This window comes from Branchiostoma floridae, unplaced genomic scaffold, assembly GCF_000003815.2.
Source record: "Branchiostoma floridae strain S238N-H82 unplaced genomic scaffold, Bfl_VNyyK Sc7u5tJ_1583, whole genome shotgun sequence".
Lineage (NCBI taxonomy): Eukaryota > Metazoa > Chordata > Leptocardii > Amphioxiformes > Branchiostomatidae > Branchiostoma > Branchiostoma floridae.
The window spans coordinates 465009-482795 of record NW_023365777.1 but is presented as its reverse complement, the minus strand read 5'-3'; the positions used below and the strand labels follow the sequence as shown (position 1 = coordinate 482795).

The window sequence follows — 17787 nt, the reverse complement described above, 5'->3', positions numbered from 1 at the left end:
CACTCGCTATTAAAATCGTGTTGAAATCACCATAAATGATTCAGAAATCAACCAAAGTGCGGAAAAACATTGAGGTGGCATACGAATGATTCTTATTCAGTCTTTGGAGTTGATTACAAGGAAAACTGTTAACGAGAATTCATTTTGTTCGGAAACATAGATAAATCATTCACCCACATGATCCGTCAGTCGGAAAGGATAGGTTAGTCACTTAAGCTAATGATGATTCATAGGTAATAGCGAAGGACCCTCAAAGAATATTAGAAAGGCCAACAATTGGTCGTCAGCAAACAAATTCACCTCCAACCGCATGCAAAAATTAACTGTTCCAAATCAAGCTTTAGCAGACGTGCAAGAATTGACTATTCCAGAACACCCCTATCTGTGCAAAATGAGCTGGTCTATGTTCTTTCCCCAAAGCACGTTTCTTTATAATTCAAACAATAATCAAACAATCCTGACCCCACTGGGTGGCGAATCTTGAGATTTATGTAAACTGTGTAACGTTAATGTACAAAACTTTTTTCTGTGATCGTTTGTGGGCTTAGATTTCGTACCAGCGTTGTAGGTCTCGACATTTAAATCGTTACATCATTTACACCACGTCGACCTTTTTTGCCGATTCAATACAAAGAAAATAACATAGCCTAAGGGATTGAAACAGTTACCTTTCATCAGAAATGCCACACACCTAACACAGAAGAGCCGCCCAAGGATACCCACTCACAAGGCGTGGAAAAATTAATAATTGTGTTTCGATTACAGACCTCAAACATTTCACAAATGGAAATGTAAAATTGAAAAGCGTCAAGACACTTTCAACCTAAGATATATGTTGCATTATAGATACGTAGAAAGGGTAGGATCCTTCGTCTCCCACAGCTGTCTCGGGGAAAATAGTCGGGCCCAAATAGTTACAGTTTAGATTTAGCTTTTAGAAAAGTGTAGATACATTCTATACTGCTGTACACTATTTGTTTGTTTGCCTCATTCCATGTTATCTGCAATTGACCCTCGGGTATGAATTTGCAATAAACTATCTGATTCAGTATATTTTACAGGCAGAAGTACATCAATAAAGTGAAGTAAATGAAGAAGGAAATGTGTACTGTACATTCTTAAACCAACTGTTCAAAGCTGGTACCATAGTTTCCATCGCAAATATGTCAGATCGAATATTTCATGTAATTGTTACGCTAACATTTCCAAACCGGTTCCGGTCGGGCTGTTTGTGAAAAAGAAAGATAAAAATGAAACGTACAAATAATGCCCACGACTATTCTCTTTACCTCTCGTGTAGTTTGGTGTCTTTTATATCTTACTTTTCGTTCCCGAAAGCTTCCCCGCCATTTGAAAATGTGACGTAGGCCTTATCGTCAAACGAAAAAAAAAGGGTTGGTAGGTTGAATAACCGGTAGCACGACATTTTTACTATGCCTAAAGATGAGCGTTGTCACACGCTTAGGGCACTCAGAGTTCCAAACAACATGCCTTCGAGAGTAACAACCACCATGGGGACCCTCAAAACGAACTACCTTCTGTCGTTTCTACTGTTGGTAGCGTCACAACAGGTTGCTAGAGCAGGTGAGAACGTTTTTGTTATCTTTGGTTTAAAAGTCGACTAAACTCGAATTACGAACTTCACAATGTGGCGTTAACGTTGCTCAGAGTAGAGGTAAGATGTTTAGTTGAAAATAATTCAGAGGTTCTGGGTTCGAGACCCCGATGATGTGCCTTTTGTAAAGGTATTCAACACGAATTTCCACCCTTCATTCACTCGGTTAAAAATGAGGTCTTATTAGCTTCGATAAGGACGTCCCTCGGGAATTCACCACACATGTAAAGAGAAGGGTCCTTCCCGGTTTGAGTTGATCAATCAAATCTGTCCGGATAAATTTCAGTACAAAACATTACAAATCTGGTGTTTTACGTCATAATGCGGTTTATCGGGTAAAAATAAACAAACAAACAAACAACAACAAAAAGTTTGTGTAGACCAGTCGAGAAGGTGACCTCATTAAACATGCAATCATACCTTCCCAGATTTCAGACCAAGGCGATTTTAACCAAAACAGTGCTGAAAACAGAATCGAAGGCACCATGAATGATGCAAATGTCGTTGAAAATCTACCCACAGTATGGCATCGCCGTTTGAATTTGATGATTTCAGTGTGCACCAAAGTTGATCATGAAAATAACACGACGAGAAACTAACTGAGCGCCATAGAATAAACAACAATCTAAAAGTCTTTGATATCTATCAACAACGCCACAAACCAACATCCAATTTGATCCAAAAGCTTAATAATCTACACATGTTGATAACATCAGCATTGAAGCGGTATCAAGCTCTCCATGTATTTCAAAGCCTGGCCCATCTTGAAAATCGCAAATTAGCACACCCCCCTCCCCCAGCAAATAGTACCATATCCTCCCTGACCTCCGGGCGGGTTCCGAAGAGAAAGTAAGGTATGGGCAAAAAAAGCCCGGAGGGTCGTAAACGGTGGGATAACGAAACGTACAAAAAAAATAGGGTTGGAGGGTGTGCGTTCTGTGATCTTCTGTAACATAACTATACATCTATAGATTTGTGAAGAAGGCTTTGAAAAGACCTTGAAAATGATGGCGATTTGTTCGACGTAGCATTAATAACAAGCTTAATTCTTTGATCTCAGCTTTCTTTTTATTGTAATCAGGGCGTGGAAACACATGATTGTATGTTATGTCATAGAGAGAAGTTCCAGTCCCACGTAGTAAGCTAACGACCGACTACATCTAATTGTAGATAATCACCTTAATTTGTCTGGTTGAAACCATTTGATTACATGTGTTACACAAACAAAAGTGCCTTTTTTACCCATTTTTCATACAGATAAGAATGGGAAATATGTTAGAATAAAAAAATAAATTTACATATTCGTAAATCGCTCTTCAACAAGATGTCTTCAGTGTCACTGACGAACGATAAAGGATTTAACCTGAAACGTCTGACCGTTTCCAAAATCATATCCAGTTGCTTGAGTAACTGCTATTTGGAGTACTGTAAATGCAAATGCAGAAATGTTCGCGGTAGATTAATGTTCGCGGTTTTCGCGGTGACCACTTCACCGCGAATTTAAAACCACCGCGAACATTTTTCTATTATGGTATTAGATTGTAGTCTATGGTGTTACCGCGAAATTAAAACCTCCGCGAAAAGTCCTTGTTCCCTTAACCGCGAAATTAAATCCCCGCGAACTTACCACCTGGATGTCTAACCTTCATCGACGTAAATTTCGAACATACCGTAAATCGCACAATTAAAGCAGAAGTAAAATGAGCATATGTATGTCGTAAATTGAAAAGAAATTTTGGAAAACGCATACTAATGTCATAGAATGCACAAGTCAAAGAAGAAGATGTGAAAGAACAAAAATACAAATCTATTGTTCGGTATACTGTACCGTATTGTGTGTATATCCATTTGTTCAACCTTCCTGAGCACTAAGATTTCATCTGAAGGCCACTTTGTTGGCGATTTTTTTTATTTGCACGCTCGCATCATTTTTAGAGTTTCCAGTGGATGCCATCCACACAGTCAAATCAGCATAGCCTTCGTGACAAAGGGTCACACCGAGGGGTGTTATACTTTTAAACTTATAGCTAATCTCCAAGCAGATCTTACGGTAGCATAAGGTAATGTGCATTGGCTACCTCCGCTAGACTCAATGCCGGCTACACTCCTTTGCTTGCTTTTGATACTATCTTATGCTACCGTGGGATCATCTTGGAGAATATGCTATAGCCGCCTTCACAGACTTTTTGAGCGATGATGTTGTTTTGGGGGGAGGGGGGCTCTGGTTCCCGATTTTCAACATAGTCTAAGAGGATCTTTATGCCTGGGAAGGGAGATGTCCGGGAGAAGGAGTATTTTGATGGTGTCGTAACACCTTTTTCAGCCAACTCCCTTACCAGCCAACGCTTTCAGTCTTCCTCGAAATAGATTCTTGCAGAGAGGCTCTAACGGTAACTGTCTGCATAATGTATTCACTGCTTGTATGGATTGACGTTAACGTTTAGACGTAGGGGAACATACATAATGTCATATACAGGGCCGTTAGAATACTAGTAGCTTACCTTTCTAGCAACCCTAGCCTGCTTTGGATGTCCCTGTAGCTTGAATGGTAGCAGCCTCACAGTTCAGATCCTGGTTCCGATTGCTCAATCCTGCAGGTAGAAACCTTTTTGCTGGGGCTGTACCCGTTAAAAAAAGAGACACAAATTTGGGAACAGTGTTGAAAGAGGTCACCGGAACGAAAACAAAGCCTCTGATCAGAACAAATAGACCCTGCTACTGAAACAGCTAGGAAACTTACTGCCCTGTGCCACTGGGGTCTGAACAGGGATCTGAACGATAACAGCAGCTCTAGACTAATTTTAAGACACACCTATGAATTTTTATCCTCCCACGCTTCGTTGTAGTGCCGAAAATCAAACAGTGCCTAACCAGACAAATTTCATACGTAACACAATTCATCAGCATCATTATTCACTCTTTAAAAGTATTTTCACGAAAACAACTAGCAAGAGTCCCACGACTTCATACCTTATTGTTTTGTTTAGATATAGAAAATATGCAACAATTTGCTTGATTTATGTCGGACGATGATAACCTAACACCGTGTTTATTTGTGGACCGCAAAACTCGAGAACTTGTAGATGGATCTTAAAATGGTTTACATGTGGGCAGGTGATAGCGAAAGAGGTTCAGTTATGGACTACCCGAGTTCCAAAGTTGCATAATTTATGTTAATATGATCATGATCATCTCCTACACCCAAATAACTGACGCACAAAATTTTCAGAAAAAAAGGATTTAATCTGATTTTTTTTTATACAAATGAGGCCCTAATTTGCATAATTAATGTTTAATGATGTTCATCTGTACATAACGTCCAAATGGCACAAGTACGAAATTCTAGTCATATGATGAAAGGTTTATAAATCTGCTCTGTTCCATGATGGGACGTCGCATGTAACTTATAAAAATAGAAACATTTGTATATATTAAGTAGGCAAGTAAAAAACGTATCTGCATAATCAATTTAATTGGGGGAAAACGCTTTGAATTTTCAATGTAGATGTAAATAAACGGATACTGGTCACTCAAATTCTGACGCTATTGGCATGATTAAGAACAAAATGATACATAGAGATCTATGTCTGTCTCTTGCTTATAACCCTATCCTCTTTTTTATTCTAACCAAAAATATATATTGTCCGTTCCAGTGAGGTGACATTTTAAAATCAAATATAAGCTGGTGTGTTACGCCGAATGGCGGTTATACCGGCTATATAGATACAAATTCGGATACAGATATAAAGTAGAGTATTGGGAAATAGCAGAAATGTTATATTGGGATGTTCTGTTTTGTACAGTGTGATTTGGGAGTGTGGTGAGGGGGAGGGGCAATTGTGTTACCATTTGTGACCTCGCTCGACACATTAAATCTAATAACATTTAACGATCGGTAGTCCAACTAGTGTCATGTGTTTTCTCATCTTAAGACGAAACAGAACATTCCGGTTCATTCGGATCCATGCCTTCGAGCATTTCTTCAAATAAGGGTCACCATTTAGAACAACAGAGGATATAATCTTCGTCTAAACTCCTCGAAATGTTCAAGATGTTGGCTCGAGATGTTGTCCTAGCCGTGGTAATTCTATGTGGGACCATACGTGTGGAATCAAGGAAAGGTAGGGCTAGGGTGGATGTCACAGTTACACCTTGTTAGTACCGTACATGTAGATAAAACGTTGACACGACTTGTGTCAATCAATCAATCAATCAAAAACATAGATCGACATTAGTTTTAGGAGTGTGCTTCTTTTTCAAGTATTGGGAGTCCATGTGCGTTGTTCCGGGTCGGAAAATGCACATGGTACCGTTTTTTCTGTATATGTAGACTTTTTACCATGTGGATTCAGCTACAGTAAAGTCAGACGTGTCACAACAATGTACTGTAGAATGAGATATGTTGGTGGGGATTTAAATTCGCGGGAGGAAAAAATGGAGTGTTTGGGCCGGGGTGGTTTGAACTCTGTGGTTCGTTGAAACAAGAGTAAGGCGGGCAGAAACTAGAACTTAGAGAATTCGCGGAGGTTTTAAGTTCGTGGTGAGGTCAAACTAAAACATACAACCATAAAATCACTGCAAAAAGTCCCCCTTTTACAGTATAAAGGTAGGTAGACACTATATACGCTACCTTTGACCAATGTATACGCCATTTTTAGACCAATAGAATATTGTTACTGTTTTGTTTTCTTATCCAATCCATGTCAAATTCCATTTGTATTGTTCTTGTCTCTGCCAGGACTAGCCCTTTGTAGGGATAACCACAGGCTAGTTGGACAACCCTGGCTATTCGTGCTGAACAGCCAAAACAGTATAGATATATGCGATAATTTTTGTCACTTGAATCTAAAATAAAACAGCACTATTGCCGAAATGGTAAACCAATCATTTAGTACAGCCGGTGTTTGTATGTGTGTGGACAGTATTACACGAGAAGATGTGGATGTAACGTTATTCGTATGAAAAACTATGATATTCTATAGGTGCGTAGGTTTCGTGAAAAAAATCAAGCTCGACAATAAGCTGCAGGACTACAGAGGAGCTTCCGATTTTAATATTTCGTGTTCCGGATAGGCTATGGTCCTGGTGTTTGTATGTTCGGTTGCTCGTTGGGCAGAAAAAAAACGTGTTGCAGGTTTGAGCCATTCATTGCTTATATAAGAACTGAAGGGGCCTTGAAAGGGAATAACCCAATAAGGGATTGACTGAAGGTAAGGACATTTTGTACATTGATAGCTGACGTTATGTTTCACATAATGAAGTGCTAATTATCCGATGTATGAACCATCGTCTAATAGGCAAACAAACAAGCCCCCAAAACTGCTTGCTCTTAGCGGCGCAAGTTATTCCCACCAAAAACCATTCATATAATTACTACTACAAATCTTTTTATCTAGAAAACGCCACATCTGACGAAAGGCCAGACATGCTGCGTCTATACCAAGATCTGTTTGTGAAGAGCGGCTACAACTCCAACGTCCGACCCGTGAGAGACTTCAGACGACCGACCAACGTCACCCTTGACCTGGCATTGGCTCACATCATAGAAATGGTGAGTGAAGTGGTAAAGGTGCACTCTCACCGGACGTGGGACACGCTTGCGGCATTGCGGGGTTCGAAAGATACTTAACGAATTTCAGAGATAAAGAACGAACTTTGTTACTTGTTGTGTATTGTGTCGTTTTCCATGTCATACTTTTACGTTTTACGCAATATCTGAATTATAAAAAAATCGGAGAAAATAACAAAACAGTGACGCAGTGAACGAACACAGCAGTGACGCAAGAGTGCCCCACGTCCGGTGAGAGTGCACCTTTACTAAGTCTTACCCTTGCGGTACGGAATCTAACGTTGATTAGGCGGGGTATAACTTATAAGTTAACTTTGGAACTCGGTAGTTGCTTTTTGCTCGAGTTGGGATTGATTAGCCATCCACGATGTGAGGGAACAACTAACGTTATCATGTTAACTCTAAAACTACTGCCAGTTAGAGACCGACTGAACACCAGGCTAGGTTAGAGACAGACAGACTGATCAATACCAGGATAGACAGGTCTACCAAAGTCGTTTGTTTGCCTTTTTGCAACAATTAGATGTGTGTTTTATCCGCATCCATAATTGTAACGCTAGTTCGCCTTTATCCGCGAGGTAACCAATATCCGTTCTGTCTAAAAACGGGGCATTTTGATAGGGATATCAAGTCGACAGTGGTTTCAAATTGCAACATTTTCACTTTTTCCGTCAGAAACCACCGTCCGTCGGCTCGATATCTTTATATACCCTGATTTCAGATACAACGGACTTAGGTTACCCCACGTATAAAGGTGAACTAACGTTATATGCCTACTCTATGGATTTATTTTTTTGGGTGGTGTCTTACGTTTTTAATTATGAGTGGTTTTTGTTGTCATAGTAGAAATGTAATTTTTGTAGGTAGATAGCAAAGTCTCTAAGAGACTGTGGTAACAGTTTTAAAAAAAAGATTATAAAAGGCGTGTTTCTTTGGTTTGGCCTCATGATAAAAGCAAACGAAATGCATTTTCCAAATTGAAGATCCATACAGTTCAGTGATTCTCCCTTCCTTTGTTTTTATTGATAGGACGAGAGGAACCAGGTTCTGACGGCAGATGTCTGGTTAAGAATGGTGGGTTTGCAACATTTTTTTATTGTTGTCACGGTGTGTTTGTGGGTTTGTGACGGTGGTATGTGTCCACATGAATTTCCAAAAAGTTGACACCCAACATGGTGACCATGACGTCAATGCAAATGCCTATTAACATTTGAATGCTCGGAACGTCGGGATTTTTAACAGGAAGTTTGAGGTCAAAAGTGACAGAAATGTGCTAGAAAGGTGACAGGAAATGAATTTAGTCCAGATCCAAAGTTTTAAAGTTTTCCAAAGAGTTTATTGAAGATAATCCTTAGCAAGAAAAAAATTCTTATTGAAAGTAAAGAATTTGCAAAAAATGCTACATATATCACCGAGGAGTGAGATTCTGTTCGGTTATTTTTCAGAAATGGACCGACGAGTTTCTGACATGGAATGTGAGTGAGTATGGTGGGATAGAGACCATGGTGACGCCAGCAGAGAGTATCTGGAGACCAGACTTGTTCCTTTACCACAAGTGAGCAGTTTGGCATTGACTTCAGATTTACACTTTCATGTGTTAGCTGCTTGGGTACTTTGTCTCTACCTCTAACGACTGTTATACTTAAGATAAAAAGACGGTTCTACAAGCACGTTCATTATTCGTAGTACGCATGCATAGCGACAGGATCTATGGGTAACATGGCAAAGTTAAAGGCCCCAAGACGTAAGTAAAACACATCTGTGTTATGCAATGGTCGAGACAAGTACGGTTTACAATTCAGAAGCCTTCACCTTTGACATATTACCCACAATTCCTGTCGCTTCGCATGCGTGAACGTTCTTATAGGCTCGGTGCAACCTCTAACGTCTTCTCGCATAAAAAATGTCAGCAGACTGCTCTCGTCACTCAATTCTCATTTATGTATTAACCAATCATTACATTTGATACACTGCCATATTGAGCAATGTGATGTTATTTGAACAAAGTCCTTATGTTTGTCAAAGTACCTACATGTATATAAGAATTTCATCCATCATAGTGACATTTAGAAAGTAAGTTGATTTACTTGTTACATACGCCGTAACACTACAACTTCAACACACTTATAAAGAGTTGAAAATTGTCTTTGAACATAATGGTAAGGCAAGATATTCACTTTAATTGACCGGAAAAAAATGTTCACCTTACAGTGTTAACTACGAGTTTGACGGGTGGCTGGATCGTGTCGTGATGATCTCTTCTGACGGCGTTGTTGACTGGAAAGCCCCCGCCGTGACCATGTCTGCCTGTCTGGTGAACGTGTCCGACTTCCCGTTCGACAGGCAGGAGTGCAGCTTACAGTTCGGCTCGTGGAACCAGGACGGACGCTACGTTGACTACTACAGTAAGAAGGAAGTCGGAGACCTGGCTAACTTAATCAGGTATGTTTCGTGGCACCTGTAGGGCACAGGGCTTTCCTTCAACGGGAAGACTGTTTTTGTTCAACTCAAGATTGGCTTCAAATTCAACTCATGGTAGTTACTTAGGCCCCGGAAAACATGGCGATTTTGTGCACTGTAGAAGTATCGACACCCCTATCTTGAAGGTAGTTTGGTATAGACTGACATTAGTCTAAATTGCAATCTGTATTGGGGCCAGTTTGATACTCTCTAAGAGGAGACTAGCTTAAGACACTACCTTCGTTTCTGCCTATTTGGTATGATAAAAAAAATTCTTGGACATAAATGGACTTGTCATTCCTGGTAAAAAGGCATCAAGTACCTTGGCCTACACTACAAACGCCATAAACGGAGGTTTGCGCCCTGCGGACTCTTGTTAGTATTTAAATTGAAAATAAGCTTGATCATATTGATAGGATGGAAATAAGCATAAGCATATTCTGGGGATCATAATCTCATTTCATGAATAGTGTACGTCATAACACAACAGTATGAAGATACCTCGACTTTCAAAACAGTTTTAGATATCAGTCATTATCATCATCATCATTTTGGCTTTCATTGGGAGGATTTGGCTATAAATGCTAATTTAAAAGGATGAAACTATTCACCTTTGCTCTTACTAGAAATTCAGAGTGGGAGGTGCCGAAGTTAGTCGCAAAAAGAAGCAACCTTCTGTACAACGGAGTTCCGTACCCGGACGTGACCTTCACCATCCACATGGCCCGGCGACCAACCTTCTACGTCACCAACATGCTCGTGCCCTGCGCCCTGCTGGCCTTCCTGATGGGGGCAACCTTCTACCTGCCGCCCGACTGTGGGGAGAAGATCTCGTTCGGCGTGGCGGTCCTGCTGTCCCTGGCGGTGTTCCAGCTGCTGGTGGCGGAGGCCGTGCCTCGGTCCGAAAACATCCCCGCCATAGGTACGGCCTTTTCTGTGAATTTCTTGTTTTTATCAGTTTTTCTTGTGAATTTCTGATAATTCTGTTCAATTTGGAATTCTTCTATTTATGCATTTTATGTCTTCTTGCGGGACCTTCCCATCCTCCCAGGATGCAGGACCAAATCCACCTTTCCATCCTGCCAGTCTTTCCCCTCAAACTGTCATTCTGCAATATTCAAATAGCCAAAGACACAAAGCCAACGCAAACAAGATAGAAAGAATATAAACACAGGCAGAAAGCAATACCTCCATTTTCACGAAGGTTCATGATTATATTTTCCCGAAGGAGAAAACATATAACGTTAATTGTTTTTGCTGGTGCATTATTTTCTTTCTTCCTCCTAGCACAAAAGGTTTACTGAAAAGACTGGACTGTCTACCTGGGCTGGCTATCACGTCGGGCTACTCAGATACCCCCATTCATAGCCCAATTTTCATTTTCACTTGTACATACTACGTTGAAGCAAGCCTAATGGTATAGTATTGTATGCGAATAGCTTGGCACAAGACTAGAGGGAAAACATTCTGCATTTATGCCAAAAAGTTGCCTTTGTAGTTACATTCATTTTTTACCCTCACAGTTCGCTTCATCATCGCGTCCCTGGCACTCATGACACTTTCCCTCCTGGCCTCTTCATTCGTCATCAATTTGGGAGACTCCGTTCGAGACAGCAAACCTGTACCCGCGTGGGCGCGGAAGGTGTTCCTCAAGTACGCCTCTAAAGCACTCCTAATGGGTGACCAATCCAAACACAGCGTCCCGACCCAACACATGGAACACGGCAGTAACAGTGAGGTAATCGAGAACAGTATGCGTTCTGCTGCCGAACATAGATCGAGAGCCATCAAAAAACAGCGGGAGAGTCTACTGCAAATCAAGGGCGCGGTCGAGGAGATCTCCAGGTACATCAAGAGGATAGACGCGGTGAAAAACATCCACAACGATTGGAAAACTCTGGCGATAGTGGTGGATAGGATCTTCCTCGTGCTGTACATTATTGCCTGTGCCATCACCCTCCTACTGACCTTACTAAGCATCGGGATGTGGGGGCAACTACATCGAGAGACAATGTCCGGGCAAACATAACTTCTTCTTTTTACTTTTCTTTATTTCTGTCCTGAAATACATATATATAGAAGTTTATTTACAAGTTCATGCCCGAGGGCTAATTGCAAGTACATGGTATAAGGATATAATTTATACAAGTGACGTACATTATTGTACTATGTGCAGTATGCTTGGTGAATGAAGGTAAACAAAAGAACAGAGTAAAACTTTATATTAGTACTAGTTGAGGTTCATTGGAATAGCAATATGTAGCTATTGTGTAGTAGATATTAAAGTGTAACGAACTTTTAGACCAAGAATATAACGACATAGAATATCGATGTCCTACTTAGCTACATTATAACACCAATGTATTACTTCTATGCACAGCAGTCTACATGCCTTCTTTACAGAGTCCAAATCGCAAAGTCAGTGTATTGAAGATGGTGCACGTGACTTTTTTAGGTACAGATACAGTTGTGGGTGCACGCATTTGGGTGTGGTTCTCTTTGACTACTGTATTCCAAAGGAATGACAAAGTTCTATTAGAGATGCGATCCCAAAGTTAGATCATCTGATAAGTTAATTAAGGTTTACAAATAGAAACGTGTGGAGAAAAACCGTTACAGAAGATATGTTTGGGTCTTTTTTTATTGTGTCTTTTGGGTGGGAAAGAAGAATGTTTACATTGAAGAATCTGTGTGTGCATCATTGACATTGATTTCAATGCCCTTGAATTGATCCATTGTGGATCCTACTCTCATGGCTCTAAAGCTCTGCCTAACGGCTGAAAGTATCATTGCACATTTGCAGGCAAACCTGTATCCAGTTGCTGCAGTAATAACATGAACTGCTAGGGGTCGCCACTGACACGTGCAAGTGATTTAGATAAGTGACGTAACACAACGTTATTAATGTGTGTCCATTATTGATTTTGAAGTTTAAACGTTATTGACCGCCTGTGTCCTGATATTACCACGAAACAACCTATGATCTGGTATATGTGTGCATGAGATATCCATTCAAAGGACCCAAATATAACTTTTGGCATAAATCACTTCAAAACGGATTATTTTGTTTGTTTCGAGCGATATTTTGCACCGAGGTGTCCCAGTTATGTGACCAAGAGAACGTTGACCCCAGCAGCTACCGTATGTGGAGCGTTATGCAGGTGTGCAGGATCGCTAATCAAATTAGTAGGACAGCCAATGGGTGCGCGACATTTACGGAAAGCGATGGACTGGTTGGTCAACTGTGGTTCAGCCCAAGAGGAAGCGTCATTCGAATTACCACTGCTTGCTTTAATGAATATTCATGAACACGTGCACGTACCGCAAACGTGATCCGGTCAACGTTGGTTGTTTCAGAAATCTTGCTGCCAGACAAATGATTTGTAAGGTGAAACCAACGTTAAAGTTTGACGATATTTAGTTTTGAAATGTCATAGTCACGATTTGTGTCCTCGAATTTAACAATCCTTGCGTTTTGCACAATTTACCTGAGAAAGTTTGACTGTGTGCAACATTTCTAACGTTAACGAAAATCTTGTACAGTAATTTGTGTGATTGTGTTGGCCTTTCTACTTTTAAACGTATTTCCGTACATTTGCCAGTGTTAGCTAAACTATTCCAAGACTGATGAACCGTAAACGAAAATACTTCTGTCCCTGTATTGACAGTGCTGGCTTCCAAGGTTGAGGATCTGTATTGGCTGTATTAAAAGAAAAGTAGGATTTAAATAGCATAGTGTTTGTGTGTGCGTTTAATCAAATCCTAACCACGACATATGGTGTGTATATTTGTGAAATGTCTTTATGCTGATCATAAGAGGTCTAATTCACGAAAAAAACCAAAGAAGCCTCCAGTAGTCAAACCCCTTTGCGAGCCTTTCGCCATTTCCCCATTCCGGAAAAGACCCAAATCTGGCAATTTGACGGTCGTTTTAACGATTTTCCGGAGACGACCGGGAGCGGTACTGCAGATTAGGCTCTACTAGGGTATCTGATATCAAGTTGTAAAATGTGAATATATACCATATATTAGACGTAAAGTTGGTACAAACTTTCTGAAGCAGGTCCAGGTGTCTTCCCGCAAATTTGTAATGACTTTTGTGTATTTTTTAGAATAAGACTTCGTTAAAAAAAAACAATTCTTAAACTCGGACGAGAAACCGACGTAACGCCGTGACTGCCCGTTGGAGCGCCGCCTACATTCATGTACACATGACTTTTTGTACGTATTATGGATCAATGTGGACATATTACGCTAATCACTCGCGTACATTATGACGTTAGATATCTGTAACGTTATATCAGTTTACGAAATGATACAACAAGGACATACCTGCAGCATACAAACCGGTTCACTGAAAACGTGTAACGTTATATCAGATGAGTAGTGGATCAAACCACACAGTTTGATGTATATGATATCTGTGTGATCATAATTCAAGATTGTCTTCTACATCACAGGCCCCAAACACGGATTTGGACCATGTTGATTTGTTGGTATGCTTTCATTCATAACGTTAACTGACATAGAGTTTTACCGTCCGTATCCTACGCAATAACTATTTCCAAGCGCAGTACTTCTGATATCTTTATTTCATTGTGACAATTATTGCATTTGGATACAGTAGTGTATTGCTCAATGGGTGATGGTAGCGCTAGAAGAAAATAAAGAGACGCAAAAACTCGGCCATTCCCCTTTTTTAACTGAACTGTTAAATGACTCAGAATGATCTCCAAGACGTCCGTTAAATCACAGCTACTATTTGAGAATTTCTATGCATAATGATTGTACATCTGTCTTGACTCTCATGATATGTAGTCTAAGACGAAAGGTCATTGATATTTGATAATAATTGTATGGGACCAAGATTTCTTTTTAAATTGCTATGCTTAACTTTTAGTACTTTTCTCACTAGAGGGGTACATGTAAATACCAACACATTTCAGACTTGACTTAAAATCTGCAACATGTTATTTTGATAAAGATTTCAAAGTTCAAGAAAAACGCACAGACTAAAGATACCAATAAGTGTACTATCATATAAAGACAGAAAAATAATTTTAAAGTGATTGCTGGATCTTATTTTATAATCGACCATTTACAGAAACAGGAATGGCAAAGTTCTATAATTAAGAGCTTATACGATCCCAAAGTTAGATAATCTAGTAAGTTAAGGTTTACAAGTAGAATTGTGTGGAGAACTTTTGGGAGAAAACCGTTACAGAAAAGTTTTGGTCGTTTTTTTGTGTGAAATGCGTCTTTTGAGTGGGAAAGAAGAATGTTTACATTGAAGAATGTGTGAGAGTTCATAGGAGCAAAGGTACATTTTCTTCTCAATAAACCGATTTTTTTTCAATGACGCATAATGTAGCCTCGATGACAAGAAAAAGCATAACACAGATACATGCACATGTATCTAAAAAGGTTACCTTTATTGTGACGTATTCCTTACTCGGACAAGCGCTTTCGTCATCACAATATAATTAAGAATATTGATTACAATGCCCTTGAATAGATCCATTGTGGATCCTACACTCATGGCTCTAAAGCTCCGCCTAACGACTGAAAGTATCATTGCAGGCACAGCTGAATCCAGTTGCTGCAGTTATAACATGAACTGCTAGGGGTCCCCACTGACACGTGGTGCAGGTGATTTAGATAATTGACACGTTGTCAAAGTGTGTCCATTGATTTTGAGGTTTCAACCCTGAAACCTTATTGACCGCCTGTGTCCTGGTATTACCACGAAACAACTTAAAATATGGTACATGTGTGCATGGGATATCCATTCAAAGGGCCCAAATAAAACTTTTGGCATACATCACTTCAAAACGATTTATTTTGCTTGTTTCGAGGGATATCTGTACCCTCCCGAGGCGTCCCAGTGATGTGGCCAGGAGAACGTTGACCCCAGCAGCTACCGTATGTGGAGCGTTATGCAGGTGTGCAGGATCGCTAATCAAGTTAGTAGGACAGCCAATGGGCGCGCGACATTTAGGATAAGCGATGGACTGGTTGGTCAACTGTGGTTCAGCCCAAGAGGAAGCGTCATTCGAATTACCACTGCTTGCTTTAATGAATATTCATGAACACGTGCACGTACCGCGAACGTGATTCGGTCAATGTGGGTGTTATTTCAGAAATCTGGCAGACGTTTGCTACCAAATACAAATGGTGTAAAAGTTGCAACCAACGGTAAAGTTTATGTCCTAGAATTTCAACACAATCCTTGCGTTTTTGTACAACTTACGTCAGAAACATTTGACTGTACACAACATGTCTAACGTTATTCATTATAAAGAAAATCGATGGAATTTTGTACGGTAGTATGTGGGATTGTGCACATGTCGGCCTTTCTAGTTTCAAATTTATTTGTGTACATTTGCCAGTGTTAGCTAAATTATTCCAAGACTGATGAACCGTAAACGAAGATAACTCTGCCCCTGTATTGACAGTGCTTGCTCCCAAGGTTGTTTATGATTATGCAAATCTTATCCAAGTGAACAAATGGCAATGGCTGACAAGCCTGACATCTTCCTCCAGCTGGGGGAACGTTGCAGAAGTTCAAGTTCAGCTTGCCCAATGAAGTAGGAACACACCAATTTGTACTAGTAGTATCTGTTATACCTTCCTCAAACCTGACATTAGACAAGACAAGAGGAGGTTTGATGCTTTCTCGCTACTTTGGCTTCAAAGTCAAGAACTCGACCATTCTAAGTCAAGTGTAATGGAATTTAAAGACGCTTTAAAGACAAAACAACAGGATGCCAGATCAAATACGATTACCCTTTCGCATTTTACCACTAGATGTGGTCGAGTATACATGTCCTGTAATTCATCCCTTTCAGAACCACTACTGCATCCGATTTTCCGTTCTTTTTTTGCAAATTATCCCAATATAATTCGATGATACATTGTTTGAATGTAATTGTGTTTTTGTTTGCGTTTCTCTAAACAGACTCAAACTTACTTTCGACATGCTGTTTGGTGTATGGCAGATTAGCCCTGCAATATATCATTGACTCTCTTTGTTTGTTTGTTTGTTTGTTTGTTTGTTTGTTTGTTTTCAAACACCTGCGTAGCCTATTCAGTTTCGATAAACTGGTTTTCAATAGGGCCCAGTTTCACATATACATACAGTACAAGGAAATTAAAAACAGTTTACAGAGAGGCGGCGCTATGTCTGTAGAGTATGGAAAAATAAGAGCTAACAGATCATACAGTTGTAGCAATTCTGCAATCTTAGCGCCCAATTTCTTTCACGTTTCACTTTACTTTCATTTTCATTACCCATATTTGCTTATCAATCCCGTATTATATTGCATTGCCTTTAGAAATTGCTAGGAGGCGCTGGGAGACTGTCGAGCGGCGGGGGCTAACTGTCACCGAGTTAAAATATCTGAAACTTTACTGACTTTAAATGTACCAGAGCACTTTGCTATGTTGTCTAATTTACTTTTGTATTCTTATTCATTCTGTTTACCGAAGAGTTCAGGTAGAAAACTTTTGATTTCTCGACTACTGTTATAATACCGTGTACTAGTATATGTTTTCACTACAGGTGAAACTTACGCTGCAGTACTGAAAAGATAGGAGGCGCTGGGAGACCGTCAAGGTTGTCGGGCTGTCATATGTACGTACAGACGTTCCAAGCAGTGAATACCGGTGATAAGATAGTTAAGCGCTATTTGCGTGTTCCAATTTTGTTTCATTCGGTATGGGAGTATGACTAAAATCTATCATCTCATTCAGCTGATTCCTAAGGTATGCGTAAAATCTCAATAATTACAGAAAGAGAAAGTTGCTTAATGCACATTTGAGGTAACATCTACCAGGCTCAACATGTCGCTGGACAAATGGAACGAATTGGCTGAATAGACAGATAACACATCAGAGGCGTTAGCCGACCAAAACCAATGTTGACAATTTCCAGCGACACTTGGGGTCTGGTAGAGGCAACTTTTAGAACCAAATACTTTATATGATAAGAATACTACTGAAATGTTGAAGTTGAAGTTGTCTTGACCAAAAAAAAAATGAACCATTCTGAAATTTTTCATCATTCACTCTTGTCAACTTCCGCCAGTGATGGTCTCAAGGGAAGTTGCAACCACTCAAGATTCAACCACCGAACGACAACACG

General features: G+C 40.0%; 1 protein-coding gene across 1 annotated transcript; it reads left to right on the top strand.

Moving 5' to 3' along the window:
• The first annotated feature begins 1468 nt into the window (after positions 1-1468).
• Positions 1469-11842, top strand: LOC118408403 (neuronal acetylcholine receptor subunit alpha-10-like). The gene is made up of 7 exons (XM_035809172.1): positions 1469-1584; positions 7012-7166; positions 8214-8258; positions 8630-8739; positions 9396-9626; positions 10271-10566; positions 11168-11842. Exons 1-7 carry the CDS (start codon positions 1488-1490, stop codon positions 11671-11673), a joined length of 1440 nt encoding a protein of 479 aa, XP_035665065.1. The 5' UTR covers positions 1469-1487; the 3' UTR covers positions 11674-11842.
• Positions 11843-17787: the final 5945 nt, after the last annotated feature.